The 14,732-nt window shown below is 46.0% G+C and overlaps 1 protein-coding gene across 1 annotated transcript in view; it reads right to left on the bottom strand.

The window, feature by feature from the left end:
* The window catches only part of Rptor (regulatory associated protein of MTOR complex 1), a 299,725-nt gene extending 285,921 nt beyond the window's left edge, over positions 1-13,804 (bottom strand). Inside the window, exon 1 of the mRNA XM_021175441.2 lies at positions 12,744-13,804. Within this exon, the coding sequence (XP_021031100.1) occupies positions 12,744-12,905 (162 nt within the window). The 5' untranslated portion in view covers positions 12,906-13,804. The remainder of the gene's footprint in view (positions 1-12,743) is intronic.
* Positions 13,805-14,732: the final 928 nt, after the last annotated feature.

Raw genomic sequence — 14,732 nt, 5'->3', positions numbered from 1 at the left:
AGAGAAGAAGAAGAAGAAGAAGAAGAAGAAGAAGAAGAAGAAGAAGAAGAAGAAGAAGAAGAAGAAGAAGAAGAAGAAGAAGAAGAAGAAGGGGAGGGGAGAAGAGAGGAAAGCAGAGGAGAGGAAAGAAGAAGCGAGCAGAGGAGGTGAAGAGAGTTGGAAAGGACCCAACATCTGCAGTAGACCCAGAAGCTTAAAGCTTAAGTTCTTCACACTGAAGGACAATGCTACTTTTAAACTCAGCTTACACAAAGAGAAGAAAATTGAAAACATAAATACACAGGGAATATAAAGGTACTTCCTCATTTTTAAATGTGGTTAAAAATAATCAACTGCTTAATACTAAAATAGAGTAGTGTGGGGCTTAAAACATGTACAGTTAAATATAAAACATCCACAGCATTGACACAAGGAAGACGGAGGACTAGAAGCTGTCCCTCCAGCTCCTATGTCACTATATGTCACAGTAACAACCTCAGCAGGGTCAGTGTCATAAACCTGAGACAGCTAGGAAGTAACTGAAGACCAGATATAAGGTAACCTTTTCTTTTACAACTGATCATAATAAAATAATCCCGGGGCTGGGATGTAAGGGGCAGAGCACTCAAATCTGCTAGGTTTGTCCTATGTTTCAGAACAAAACAAAACAAAACTTCCAGTCCAGAAAAACATAAACAAAACATCATACCTACTATTCTCTCACCTCCATCTCCTGTCCTACCCACCAGTCCTATCTGTCCACACGCTCCTCCATAGGCGAACAGTCTCTCACCTATACACAACTTCCAAGAGGCCAAAATGAAGCAGTGCAGCAGCCTCTTCTGAGTCATTTGTTTTAACTAACAGCCTGCTTCAGGGAGCTCCTGGGACAGTACATGGGACACACATCCCTCCCTGTCCACAGCACTGCTCTGAGGTCACATCATGCCATCATGCCTTCTCTGCAACAGGGAAGCAGGTTATTGAAATCCATCAAAGAACAGGTGCAGAGGAGGAGTGCTATAGCAGACAGTACTATAAAGGCCAGGGTTCTTAGACTTTAAAATTGCTCAGTTGTATTACGACAACTGCATCAAGTCCAAGTCATCCCACTATGAAAGCATTCATACTGCTTTCAAAACACGTCTCTATGCATAAGTCACCTAATCACAGAAAGTCAGCTACAGAATCAACTACAATCTACTTGGCATAAAATGCTTCCCCATAAGAGACAATCTGACTGAACTTTCCCAAATATGTAACTAAGTAGAAATTATCACTAACTCCCAATAATAAACAGAGTACCCCACAGTTTGCTACTGGGAATCAGAAGAACTGAGATTAGGCCACCACCGTTGTATCTATCACACAGACACAGACTCTCACTAACAAGGAGCTAACTACAGCCCTGCTCAGCAGGACCAAACATCCTAGTCCTAGGGATGTAAGCCAAGAGAATTAAGTAAGCTCCAAGGCCGCCGTGGGCTCCCCAGCTACAGTGTGGTGCAGACACAGCAGCACCATCACCACCGTCAATTTGACTGGATCTGTAATCAGTAAGGGGTCACACTTCTACAGGTGTGTGTGAGGAGTTAGAGAGGTTTTATTGAGGAGAGAAGACCAGTTTTTGATTGTCCAATGGGTCGAAAAGAAAACAGAGAGAAAGCAAGTGAAACTCCAACATCCATCTCTCTGCTTCCTGACTGGAGGCAATGGACCAGCCACCTCCCACTTTGCAGCCATTCCGTCCCCACTAGGACTGTGCCCTTGAACTGTGTGCCTTCAACCTGGGAGCCAAAATAGAACTTTGCCTCCTTAAGTGCTTTTCAGCTATTTGGCCACGGTGATGAGAAACCTAACTCACACAGCCGCTGACCACATGGATATCACTCTCATCACAGTGCCCTGCGAAGCCAAGGAGAGGCTCATTTGCTATGAATCAAACCAAAATTCTGGAACTTGGTAACAAGGTCTTGGGCTCTGTTAAAAAAAAAAAGAAGAAGAAAAAGAAGAAGAAGAAGCAGCCTTTTGAAACAGGGACAGAGAAGGGTAAGATGTAGCTGCTTTCCTGGTATCATGGCAGATCCACAAGGATTCGCCACCAGAGGAATCAGATTTTAATAGGGCTTATAAGATTAAGTTTTAGTTGTTGTGCCCAGAGACTGAGTTACCATTGTTGGGGGGAGGGGAGGAAAAGTTGTAAAGGGTTATTGATGAGCCCAGCAAGCAGGATGAGAAAACAAAAAACCAACTCTAGCCAGCCCCAATCCTAGTCTCGGTCAGTACCAGCCCCCGCTTCCAGGATGGCCTAGTGACGGAGGGCTCTTGATGGGGATGAGCACAATTACCAATTCTAAATGTCACCTGTGTGAGAATCCACTGCCATTTTTCTGCACAGCACCCCTAGCCTGTCTAAGCACAGAGATTCTCCTCTCACCCTGAGAGCCACCTACAGCTAACACAGGGCAGGGCAGACCAGTGGCTCCCGGCACAACAGACCAGCCCCATTCAAACGCCCAGGATGCAGGGTGCTGCTGTCACTACCATGCCACTCAGCAGCAGGTGAAGAGCACAAGCTCTGGGCTTCTACCTGGTTATGACAAGCATCCCTTCTAGGAACATCTCAAATGAGGTACATGGTCTCAGGGTCACACAATTCTGACCGACCCCCATACTTATTTTTTAACAGCATAAGCTTATTGTTCCAATTTATGTGTTCCATTGTTATGTGTTTGCCTAAGTTAGCTCAGCAAATAAAACAAGCACTTTCCTCACAAGCCTGAAGGCCAGGGTTCTTAGACTCAAGGTTTGGATCCTCAGGGCCTTCCAAGGCTTGCCTGTTAGAAACTTGCTCCTCCACGTGGCACTTTGGGGAGAACCCAGTGAGAGCTTCTGCTTAGCAGGGGTATGGCCTTGTACTTGCAAGCAGCAGACCTCAGACCCTACGCCCTCACTTCATGGACCAGGAGGGAAGGAATTTGCCTGCAATGTGTGTTCCAGACATGTGCTGCTGTCCTGTCACAGCCTCAAAACAAGACTGCTATGGGTAACAGACTGAGAGGTCAGAGCCATGAGCCAAAAGAAACCCTTTCTCCTCCTAAGTTATTGTTTCTGATGTTTGCTACAGAAATGAAAGTTGATCACACATAACAATGTCAAAGTTCTTAATGTCATTGTGTGTCTAAACATAGCTAAAATCTAACCACAGTTGAAAGAAAGGAAAGAAGGAGGGAAGGAAGGGAGGGAGGGAGGGAGGGAGGGACGGAGGGAGGAAGGAAGGAAAGAAGGAAGGAAGGAAGGAAGGAAGGAAGGAAGGAAGGAAGGAAGGAAGAAAGGAAAAAAAAAAAAAGAAAAAGAAAAAGAAAAACATCCAAGGTCAGGAAATTCTCATACAGGCTACTTTCGATTCAAGTACACTACAAAGATGAACTCCCTCACTGTGTAACCTGCCTGGATTGTGGAGGGGCATAAACTGCTAATAAAAAGGGGCATAAACTGCTAATAAAAGTCAATCCTGGGCCAGGCCAGAGACATCTGGATGTGAACTGTGAGCGGATGCCATGAACTGGTTACTTTCTATGCTGTGATAGAATTCAAGACCACGGCAACTTAGCCCACTTCAGGGCCATACCTCCTCCAGCAAGGAAGGCCACACCTCCTAATCCTTTCCAAACCAGTCCACCAACTGGGGACCACGTTGGGACCATTCAAATATAAAAGGCTACAAAGGCCTTTTATATTTGTCACTCAAGCTTGTCACTCAAGCTATCACATGATAGTATTAAATATCTGTGACAAATGTCCTGAGTTTTACGATTACACTACAGTTACACAAGAGAGTTCTTCTTCTTAGGGCACAGGCAGAATAAAGCAGACAGCACTACCAATCAGCCCTTCAATGATGCCGGGCACCAAGCATGTGCCCACAGGGGAACAGAATCCCCAGGTCCATGGGAGAATAAGAAACAGCCCTGAATCTGAGGTTAAGAGTATGTAGAAGTTCACTGCATTTTGGACTTCTCTGATTCTGTACATCTAAAATTTATGTCAAAATTTAGAAAATACAAAATGCCATTAGCTGAGAACAAATGACCCATCTGAAAGAGGTATTGGCGTTTGGGTAAAATTAACCCCCGTTAACAGTGACTGTCTCCTGTGAGCTGCTTCCTGTTCTGACTCTAAAGAAGTTCTCTGCAGTCACACCACCCAGCACCTGGCAGGTTCAAGGCTTAAGGACACGTTACAGCGTTAACATACAGTGCCAAATAGTTACTAAAATGGCATTTCCACTTCTTTAATTAGACTTTTAAAAGATGACAATTTTTTTTGCTCTATTGAAACAAGTATCATTGCCAACAAAAATCTCTGGAATAGCAGGGTGAGTGGACAGCCTGGAGCACTCTGTCCACATGAGCCACACGCTGCCCCCCCCCCCCCTGCTCATGAGTCCACAGGAGCCACGTGCTGCCCTGCTGAGACTCTGGTTCAGACCCCAGCCAGGTGATAATGAGAAGGAAATGCTTGAGTCCCTTTTGGGACTCTTTCACAGCATGCTGTTGAAAATAAACATGGCACCTTTTTTAAGCAGACTTTTTTTTTTTTTAACTCCAATGGATGATACTCTGACTCCTGAGATTCACATGAGACACTTGGGGCAATCTCATGGGCTTCCAGGGCCAAGAAGAAAGGAACTAACTGCAGACAGTCAGCACATACAGACACACCGACATCCCAGCCAGACTCCTGGACTCTGCCTTCCTCAGGTCAGCTCAAGTCACAGCATCCTCCACTCTACTGTAATTACTTCATTTTCCCATAAGGACTCAGCCCTCAGTCTCACCTGGGTTACCGCTAGTCCCCACCACAGGGCCCTCCACCTCCGCTGTTGTCCTTCCCAGGTCCTTTACTCCCACCCGAGAGCAGCTCAATGTAAAGTTGACCAGTGTGAAAGGTTCCTGTTTCATACACAGAATTCAGTACAGGTGACATGTCTGATATGGAATCCTGTAACACCATCACTGACACACGCACCAGTGTGTCAGAACCAGCTGCTCTTCTAGCACAGGCAGGCAGAGGGCAGAGTACAGCTCAAGTCAACACTCAACCCTTCTGAATGACTCAAGACAGCCAACAGTTCCTCCTGTACACTGCACACAAAGGCCACCTGTGCTCTTCTCACAGACTAAGATCCTCCTGGGTGAGTAAACTATGCCATGTAACACACTCGCGCGCGCGCACACACACACACACACACACACACACGGTTAAATCTAGAGCTACTGAAAGAAGGCCTTGGTGGTTGTTATATGTCAGGCAGTGACTGCCCAAGCACATATGTTTCACAGGCACACCTCAGCTTCAATTCAGACCCCAAAGGACCCCAAATGTTCCTTGTATGAAGATGTCAGAATGATAGCTGGGTGGTAGATGAGGTAGATCTCTGTATTTGAGGCCAGCCTGGTCTACAGAGCTAGTTCCAGGACAGCCAAGGATATACAGAGAAACAATGTCTAGATAGATAGATAGATAGATAGATAGATAGATAGATAGATAGATAGACAAGGATATACAGAGAAACAATGTCTAGATAGATAGATAGATAGATAGATAGATAGATAGATAGATAGACAGACAGACAATACATAGATTAGAAAGAGAAGACAGTCAGACAAACAGATGATATTAGGATGAGTAGCACAGGCTAGACACTCTTTTGGTGAGTCTCCTCTACTGTCAGATAAGTCATCACCTGATCTCCCCAGCTCTCCTTTTGACCACATACTTCTCAGACTTTTGCCAGCAGCCCCCTTTAGGCTTTAAGAGTCTCTGAGGCCCCAAAGACATTTTTTAATGAGTTACATTTATCAACACTTTCTGTATTAAACAGTAAAACATTTTAAAATGTAATATATTATGAACTAATTTAAAAGTAATTATAAACTCATTATTTATTCAAACAAGTAACATTTCTATGAAAAATAAGTATATTTTCAAAACTGCTAGTGGGACAAGTGGTTGTGTTCTACATTCTTGTAAATCTCTTTACCATGAAGCTTCAGAGAAGACAGATGCATTCTAAAATATGTGTCTACATCTTTCCCAAGAAGACCTACAGCCAGAAAGGGCAGGAGGATCCAAACATCCCAGTAATCAACAAACGGCGGCTCACTAAGTGGTACTCTGTGAAGTGACTCCATCTGAGTACTACAGCCTCTGTGGCCGTGAGGACACCTGACACGACACCCCACACTCATGTGCTCACTGGTTTAAACAAGCCATCCGCATGTTCCCATCATTCTTTTGTCAAAGAACTCTGTAAGGATCAGGATCTTTCAACTGCCCAAGTTTACAAACTCTAATTTTCATTTGAAAGCTCCAATCTTCTCACTGGCAACACTGTCTGATATTTTCCTTAAAATGGTTCCTCAAGAATGTGCGTGTGTGCATGTGCAAGTGTGTGTGTGTTACCCAGGCCAAAGAGGGCCTGCCAGCCTTCCCTTGAGACAGTGTTCACAGACTCCGAAGCTGCCCCGCTCCCCAACATGAAGAGGGGAGGCACACACTCTCTACCACAAAGGCAGTACAAGAAGACAGAAAAGGTCTTGAGGGCATAAAAAAGAGAAAGGAAACACTCAGGAATCTGGCTGAAGTCTCCTACCAGAAAGAATTCCGGCGTAATTAACTGCTTGTGGCCCTTCTCCCTTCCCAGATATAAAAACCTGCAATTTTCTAGGATCTTATTGGAAACCCCACTTCCAAGGGAAGGATATAAACTACACTCCTTGAGTAAGCCTAACAGCTCCTGGTTTTGCCGTATCAGACTAATTCAACCAAGACTTCTCCAAGGGGGATGACCTGAGAGCCACCAGGATAGTACTGCTAACAATGCATTGTGACTCTGCCATGAGGAGTCCACTTGAGGATGACTGCCACATTCAATAAGATCTTCAACCCTACTTCATCATACTGTCTAACCCCAAAATTCTTTTCAGTGAAATTTTTTTCAGTATGGAAGCCACAAATCCAAATCTGGCCTGAGTCAAGGTTAGAGAAACTCCTTAGGCTACTTGGAGTGACAGGTTGTGCTGTCTCTGTCCACTCACTACTGACACCTGACAGCCCAAGGCCAATAGAGTCACCAACCCCTGGCCACTACTACCCTTTATAGCCACAGACCACACACACATGGCCACTGGGCCCCTCTGTTTTTGGACATTGAGTCCATCTCCACCTAGTCATCATCCCCTCCACAGAGCCATCTCTACAAGGCCACCTGCCACGCCCCACTATGGCCACTGAGCCTCTCCTCCAAGCAGCCACTGGTCTGGTATAAAGCATAAGAGCTGACAGCTGGGGTGGGGGCGGGAAAAGCCTTTAATCCCAGTGCCAGGAAGGCAGAGGCAGGCTGACCTCAGTGAGTCGGTGGCCAACATGATCTACAGAGCCAGGACAGCCGGGGCTACACCTAGAAACCCTCTGGAAAAAATAAAAGTTAATACACAAAGGCAGAGAGGCTCAAGAACTAAAATTTAATCAAAATAATCACATCCTCTGCTACACCAAGGACCTTTTCAAGTAAAACCAGAGACTTCTCTGCTTGACAAAGAATACTAACAACAGAGTTCAGATGGCCTCCTTCATCCCATGCTAGGATGGCACAGTTGCAACCTCATCCTCTCCTGCACCACCCGTGCCAGCATCAGCAGCAAGCTGCCCTCGGTGTCCCGTTGGGACAGGGATGTTTTCTGTGAGACAGTGTGATCAGGCTCAGCTTTGCTTCTGTAAGGCGGGGGCCTCTTCCTTCCATTACTGCCACTCACTGTGGTACTTTAAAAACACTTGGCCCAGGGAGCAGCACTATTAGGAGGTGTGGCCTACTCCTGCCTTCCTTTGGAAGAAGACGTAGAACTCTCAGCTCCTCCAGCACCTCACCTGCCTGAATGCTGCCATGATTCCCACCATGACGATAATGGACTGAACCTCTGAACCTATAAGCCAGTTCCAATTAAATGTCGTCTTGTATAAGAAGAGTTGCCTTGGTCATGGTGTCTGTTCACAGCAGTAAAACCCTAACTAAGACATCAATTGTATGACTTTAGGCATCTACTTAGGGTTCCAGTGTCCCCATCATGGAGATAATGATCCCTAGGTAACTTTCAGTGCTCGTTGAGAGATCTACAGAAATGGTAAGCTAGGACATTTTGTTGGGTTCCTACTATGTGCCTAGTACTGCTGAGGACTTGAACAAAGTAACTCTCTGCTTTATGATCAAAGTTTGTTTTTATCTGATTGAAGAAGTGTGAGAATATCAGAGAAATGGTGACCCCAAATAGCAATGAGTGCCCGGGTTGCTGCTTCAGACTGAGCAGCCCAGAGGCCTCTCTGAGAAGATGACTGAGATCTGAGTGAGAACATGGAAGGGTCAGGGAGGGAGAATACCCCAAGCATCACTACTGAGGAAGCAAAAGGGGCAGCTCACACGTTTCAAGAAGCTGTGCTGCACTGCTCTGCCATTCAGAACCCGACACAGAGCACCAGGAAGGAAGCAGCAAAGCCTCGGCCTCGGAAGGCCCCCTGACCACTGTGCATGCAAATATCAGGGCAGAACAGACACAGAGATGATGGGAAACTAGTCAGTACTCAACTGTCAGTACCCAGACAAGACACATCGCTGCCAGACTGGGGCTGCAGACCAAGAAGGGCAGTCTGGTGTAAGACACGCTGTGAGGTGATCCTCCGGTCCTACTGATGCAGCTGGAAGCTAGAGAGAATGAACCTATGTACCTGCAGCTTCCATGGCCGGCTGAATGGTGGTGAATACTGGGACCAAGACAAAGTGGACAACAGCATCTGAGATGGCAAGCTCAGGAAGGTCAGAGCTAAAGACAAGCTGTGGGAGTCCCTGGCATGGGACAGAACTAAAGACAAGCTGTGCATGTCCCTGGCATGGGACAGAGCTGAAACCACAAATCAAACAAGATCAGTTCACAACAAGCCACATCCCTGGGCACTCCCCACCTAGGTGCCAAGCAGCAAAGGAGTCTGAGGAGCAGCCAACAGCAATCAGAAAGGACACTCACGAAGAGTCAAAGCAAGTAAAGAGCTGCACAGAGGGGCCGGCCATGTCAAACAGGTGGTGGACAGGAAAGGACCTTTGGATTAGTAACAGAATGAGCACACACAGCAGCCTCCATGTGGTGGAACACAGCCTAACTGGAAAGCTCCGGGGAAGATACAAGCTGAGGCAGAGGGACCCATGAGGGACCAGGAAGTACTCCACCCACCCAGGCTTCAAAGACATCATAAGGGGCCTCCTGCTGCTACAGATCCATCTCCACACCTGTGGACTACATACATCAGTGGCCCAACACACATACATTAGACAGCAGTGTGTCTATCAGGAGTCCTAGGTACAATAGATAGTATGTCTATTGAGAGTCTACACAGAGCATGTCAATTGCTTTCCCTTCCCTTTTTTTTAAAGGCAGGATCGCTCTTTGAATCCAACTGGCTTGAAATTCAATCACTCATTTGTGTGGCCCAGGCTGGCCATGAACACACACTCCTCCCACGCCCACTCCCAGGTGCCTCTATCAGGACACCCATTCTCAGACTTCCCAGGCTCCACCCTACATACATGCAGGCCATCTGAGACCAAGTGGCCCTACCTGCCCACTTTCCAGCGGGAAAAGGATTGCTGTAGGAACTGTTAAGCACAACAGGAAAACACAAATGGGGGGATGGGTGCACACCTCCTCTGCCACCAGCCCATGAATGATTCATGTCCAACTCCAGTTTGTAAGTGTGTCTAGTTACTGGACAATTATATTCCCCAATATTGATACACATATGCATCATTCCCCATATGTAGAATTAATCAAAAGACAATCTAACTAAAGGCAACATAGTAATTAAAATGTTAACAGGCAGGCTGGAGACATTGCTCAGAGGTTAAGAGCACTGGCTGCTCTTCCAGAGGTCCTGAGTTCAATTCCCAGCAACCACATGGTGGCTCACAACCATCTGTAATGGGACCCAATGCCCTCTTCTGGTGTGTCTGAAGACAGGTACAGTGTACTTACATAAATAAAATAAGTAAATCTTTAAAAGAAAAAGTTAACAACCACAATTGATTGAAAACAAGGGGTGCAAGAACCAGAACCAGGCTGAAGGTGGGGTGGGCGTGCCCTGTGGGAGGAGGGTCTGAGGGTGGGCATGCCCTGTAGCTGGATGGCAAAAACCTCCTAAGAGCTTGTCAGTTAACTTTGGTGACACAATTTTAGAAACCAGTAACAAGGATACTAGACAGAACACTAATAAGTAATCATTAATAAAATACATTTTAAAACTAAGTTGGTAAGCTGGGTGGTAGTGGCTCAAGCCTTCATGTCCCAGTACTCGGGAGGCAGAGGCAGAGGCAGAGATAGGTTTCACTGTGTAGACACCTGGATGTCCTGGAACTCACTCTGTAGACCAGACTGGCCTCGAACTCACAGAGATCCACCTGCCTCTGCCTCCCAAGGACTAGAACTAAAGGTGTGTACCACCATCTATCTCCTGGCAAAAGAAAAAAAAAAAAAACACATTAATAACAAAGCTGGAGATGTACCTCAGTTTGTAGTGTTGCTTAGTGTGCACAAACTCTGAGCTTGATCACTAGGACCATTTAAGAGTGAATTCAGGGGGCTGAAGAGATGGCTCAGTGGTTAAAAGCATTGACTGCTCTTCCAGAGGTCCTGAGTTCAATTCCCAGCAACCACAAGGTGGCTCACAACCATCTGTAATGGGATGTGATTCCCTCTTCTGGTGTCTCTTAAGAAGCTACAATGTATTTGTCATATGTATAAAAAAATAAATAAAATCTTAAAAAAAAAAAAAAGAGTAAATTCAGTGGTGCACACCTATGATCCTAGCACCTGGGAAGTGGATGCATGAGTTCAAGGTCATTCTGACTACACGCCAAGCTGGCCTGCACTGCATAAAACCCTGACTCTAAAAAAGTATTAAACTAAAAGTTCAAAAGATATCCATTAATGTGATTTGAACAGTCTGAGTACAGGTTCAGGTAGCAAAAGAAACCACATTCAAAAGAACAGGAGAGAAAAAACGTTTAAAATAAGAACTCCACCAAATAGAATGGGGGGAATAAAAGTAGAGTTGCTTTAAAACAAATTTATTTTTAGATAAACATTGCAATCAAGTTTATTTTTATTTCATTAGTACTAGACATGTCCATAAAACAGACTTTATGCAGTCTCTCTCAGCCATCAGTTTAACTTAGATTGCTTTTATTCTTCTTGTTTAAGACAGGGTGTGCACGCTGTAGTAGGGCTGACCTTGACCTGTGACCTCCTGCTTCAAGATCCAGAGTGTTGGTATTATAAGAGCGATTTACCTTGCCCAGCATAAAATGCTTTTGACTATACACCAAGCTGGACTGCACTACATAAAACCTTGTCTCAAAAAAATTTTTTACAACTTTAATCCCAGCACTCAGCAGGCTGAGGCAGGCAGATCTCTGAGTTCAAGGCCAGCCTGGTCTACAGAGTTTCGGGACAGGCAGAGATGTTACACAGAGATATCTTGTCTCGAAAAAAAAAAAAAAAAGATCAAAAAACAAAAAAATTTTATCAATTTTTTGATAAAATTTAGCCAAATCAACAACTGAAACACTGGTCACTGCTAGAACTATGTTGAGGGTTCATCAACATACACCTTTTTAAAACAATCATCTCAAGTAAAAACATACCAAGTATAAACAAATGACACATTATAACACCAATTTCCTCTTTTATACTGAAAAGTTCACACAAAGAAAGAAGCTGGGGAGGAGAAAACAACTAAACATACATACACACACTATGGGTGTGCACAGACAAGACACAGTAAACACACATACACACAATATGGGTGTGCACAGACAAGAGACAGTAAACACACATACACACACTATGGGTGTGCACAGACAAGAGACAGTAAACACACATACACACAATATGGGTGTACATAGACAAGAGACAGTAAACACACATACACACACTATGGGTGTGCACAGACAAGACACAGTACTCCCCTTTTGTTAGACCAGGAAATAACCGCACTACAGCTGGCTGTTTTCTTTGCTACCAACATCTCATGACACTCCACGATCAGGAGAACTGGCCAAAAACCTGAACCCAGGTTCCAATCCATCATACCCCATGCTCCCTAATTTCCACTGAGGAAATTTTATCTCCAGGTTACAGTGACCACAAGTCACATACACAGGGAGTCAGCCTCCCAGACAAGATGTTCAAAGGACTGGGATGAACCTGCTGCAACCTTAAAATAACTTTGCCTGAATTTGTTATTGGCTAAACATTTCAAGTAATCTTGTTTTCCAACACACTTTACCAGACATCTGAACTTCAGGCAACCTGGTTATTTGAAAAAAAGCAGACTACAAAAATAGACTAAACACGTTAACTATTATTTCCCAAATTGTCTTTTCTCTAAGTGTTACTAAGTGTATTAAAAGGCATATAAGTATCTGTGGAACTATAGTTCCTAATTTGGTGTTTTTCCCCCCTCTGAATTAAAACTCGTTTTTAACGCTACTCGGTGAGAAGCGACTAGCCAAAACCCGAGTCTGGAATAGCTTTTTGGTTTTTAGTGCAACATGTGTCTTCGAAATACCGGCATCCTTCTAAAAAGGCTGTCCTTGCTCAGAACTTTCTTAGTTGGAAAACTACGAACTCAAAAAGGTGCCATGAGAAGCCACTCACCCGATCCTTCATTCTCCAGCTCTGCGCTAAAGATTTGGAGCCTTCGATTTTCTCACAATGTCTTTTCTTCATAAAAGCCAAAGGCAAATTCCAATCTGTAAGGTCCGCCTCATCTTCCTCCCCGAGTCCCATAAGAGGCGACTGCAGCATCTCCGACTCCATCAGGGGAGGAGGGGGAGGGGGAGTCCTTGGCAGCAGGCGCTCGAGAACCTCCAGCCTTAAAAACTAGTGTGGACCAGAACTGGTAAAATAAAATACGGGAAAACGGGAAGCTGGGAATAGAGACGGCGGCAGAGCGTTCGAAGATCCTTATTCAGGCAAAACCTCGGAGATCTTTATCTCGAACTCTGAGCGGGAAGTCGGAGGGGGCGGGGTGGGTGGCGAGCCCGTGAGTACCCAAGCCCGCAGGACCCGGACGAGCGGCGACACGCACGCCCGGTCGCCGGCCCCCGCAGCTCTGCAGGCCGTCAGGAGGGCGGCAAGCCGGACTGGCGGAGGCGGGAGAGACTTCAGGCCCAGCGATGACCCTGCTCTCGGCCTCCAACGCCTCGGTGGCTCCCGGCGGGCAGGCCGGCCCGCTCGCAGGGCGGCTTCTCCGACTGTGCTGACCCGGCTGAGGCCCAAAGGGATCGGGATCGGGGGGCTTCGGGGCTCGCCCAGCAGCTCTCAGCCCTGCGGGTCCCGCACTCGCCTGAGGGGCTGCAACCTGAGCCAGGACCGGCCCATCGTGCCCGTCCGCAGCCGGCTCCTCAGCCACGGGGCCGCGCGGCCTGGCCCGTGCTGGCCTTCCGCTTCGTGGCTCTCTCCTGCCCGGGAACGAGTCCCGATACACACGCGATACGGGCCCGCGGACCGCACAGGGATACTGGGCTTATTAGGTCAGGGGAGTTTTGCCCTCTGCTCTGAAGCCACAGTGAAAACTCCTCTCATCAGCACATCAAGGAGGACGCCATATTGCCAAGGCCCAGCATGCACCGCTGTCTACGGCGTGACCAATAAGCCAAACCTCTTCGAGCGTTCTCACCGCTCTACCCCTGCTAGGGCGTAAAACTCGGTGCTCCGTCCTCCCCTCCCCCACGACGTTACCGAGGTTACCACGTCTTTTCTCCTTAGTTGATCTCCACTAGTAAAGTAGACCGTCCGTTCAGTTATTTTTAAAAGCTTTTTGCTACTACAAACAAAGCTTCATGCCTTGATATTAAAGAAAGAAACCACTTGGTTTCGTCATGATTTTAAAACGTGGTATTTTTAAAAAGCCTCAGAAAAGACCACTGATATTAGACACATAAGACTATCGGGACTTTCTTTTTGATATTTCCACTTTTAAAAGAGACCGATTTCACCGATTACGAATTTTTGACTGATATACTTTATTTCCTGAACATTATATTCTTATTTTGCTACAGTTTCATGTGCAAACGACTAAAGCTGCCCACAGAAGCAAGCCTCCTGCTGTTGACTTCTCTGGTTCAATTCAGTAAATCTCAGTTATTGACATACTCTGAGAACTGCTTTGGTGCAATGAAAATATAAAGTAAATGTAACGAGGTGCCAGCCTTTCATAACCAGCCTTTCGTAACCAGGTTTTGGTTTTTCGAGTCAGGGTTTCTCTGTGTAGCCCTGACTGTCCTGGAACTCACTTTATAGACCAGGCTGGCCACCACCGTCCAGGTTAGTGAGACACTCTTAACCTTTAGCTAGAGTTCAATCAGACAAAGGAGCCCACCTTCAGCTTTGGTGTTAGGGGAGCCTCTGTTAGTCAATGTTTACTAATTTCAAGCTGTATTTTCTCAGTTTTAGGTTCCTGAACCATAAAGTTTGGATAATATTAAAGAATATTACTAGGGCTGGTGAGATGGCTCAGTGGGTAAGAGCACCCGACTGCTCTTCCGAAGGTCCGGAGTTCAAATCCCAGCAACCACATGGTGGCTCACAACCATCCGTAATGAGATCTGACTCCCTCTTCTGGAGTGTCTGAAGACAGCTACA

Source organism: Mus caroli, chromosome 11 (assembly GCF_900094665.2).
Source record: "Mus caroli chromosome 11, CAROLI_EIJ_v1.1, whole genome shotgun sequence".
NCBI classification, from domain to species: domain Eukaryota; kingdom Metazoa; phylum Chordata; class Mammalia; order Rodentia; family Muridae; genus Mus; species Mus caroli.
Note: the sequence above shows the minus strand (reverse complement) of the source record. Positions and strands in the feature narration are given on the sequence as shown.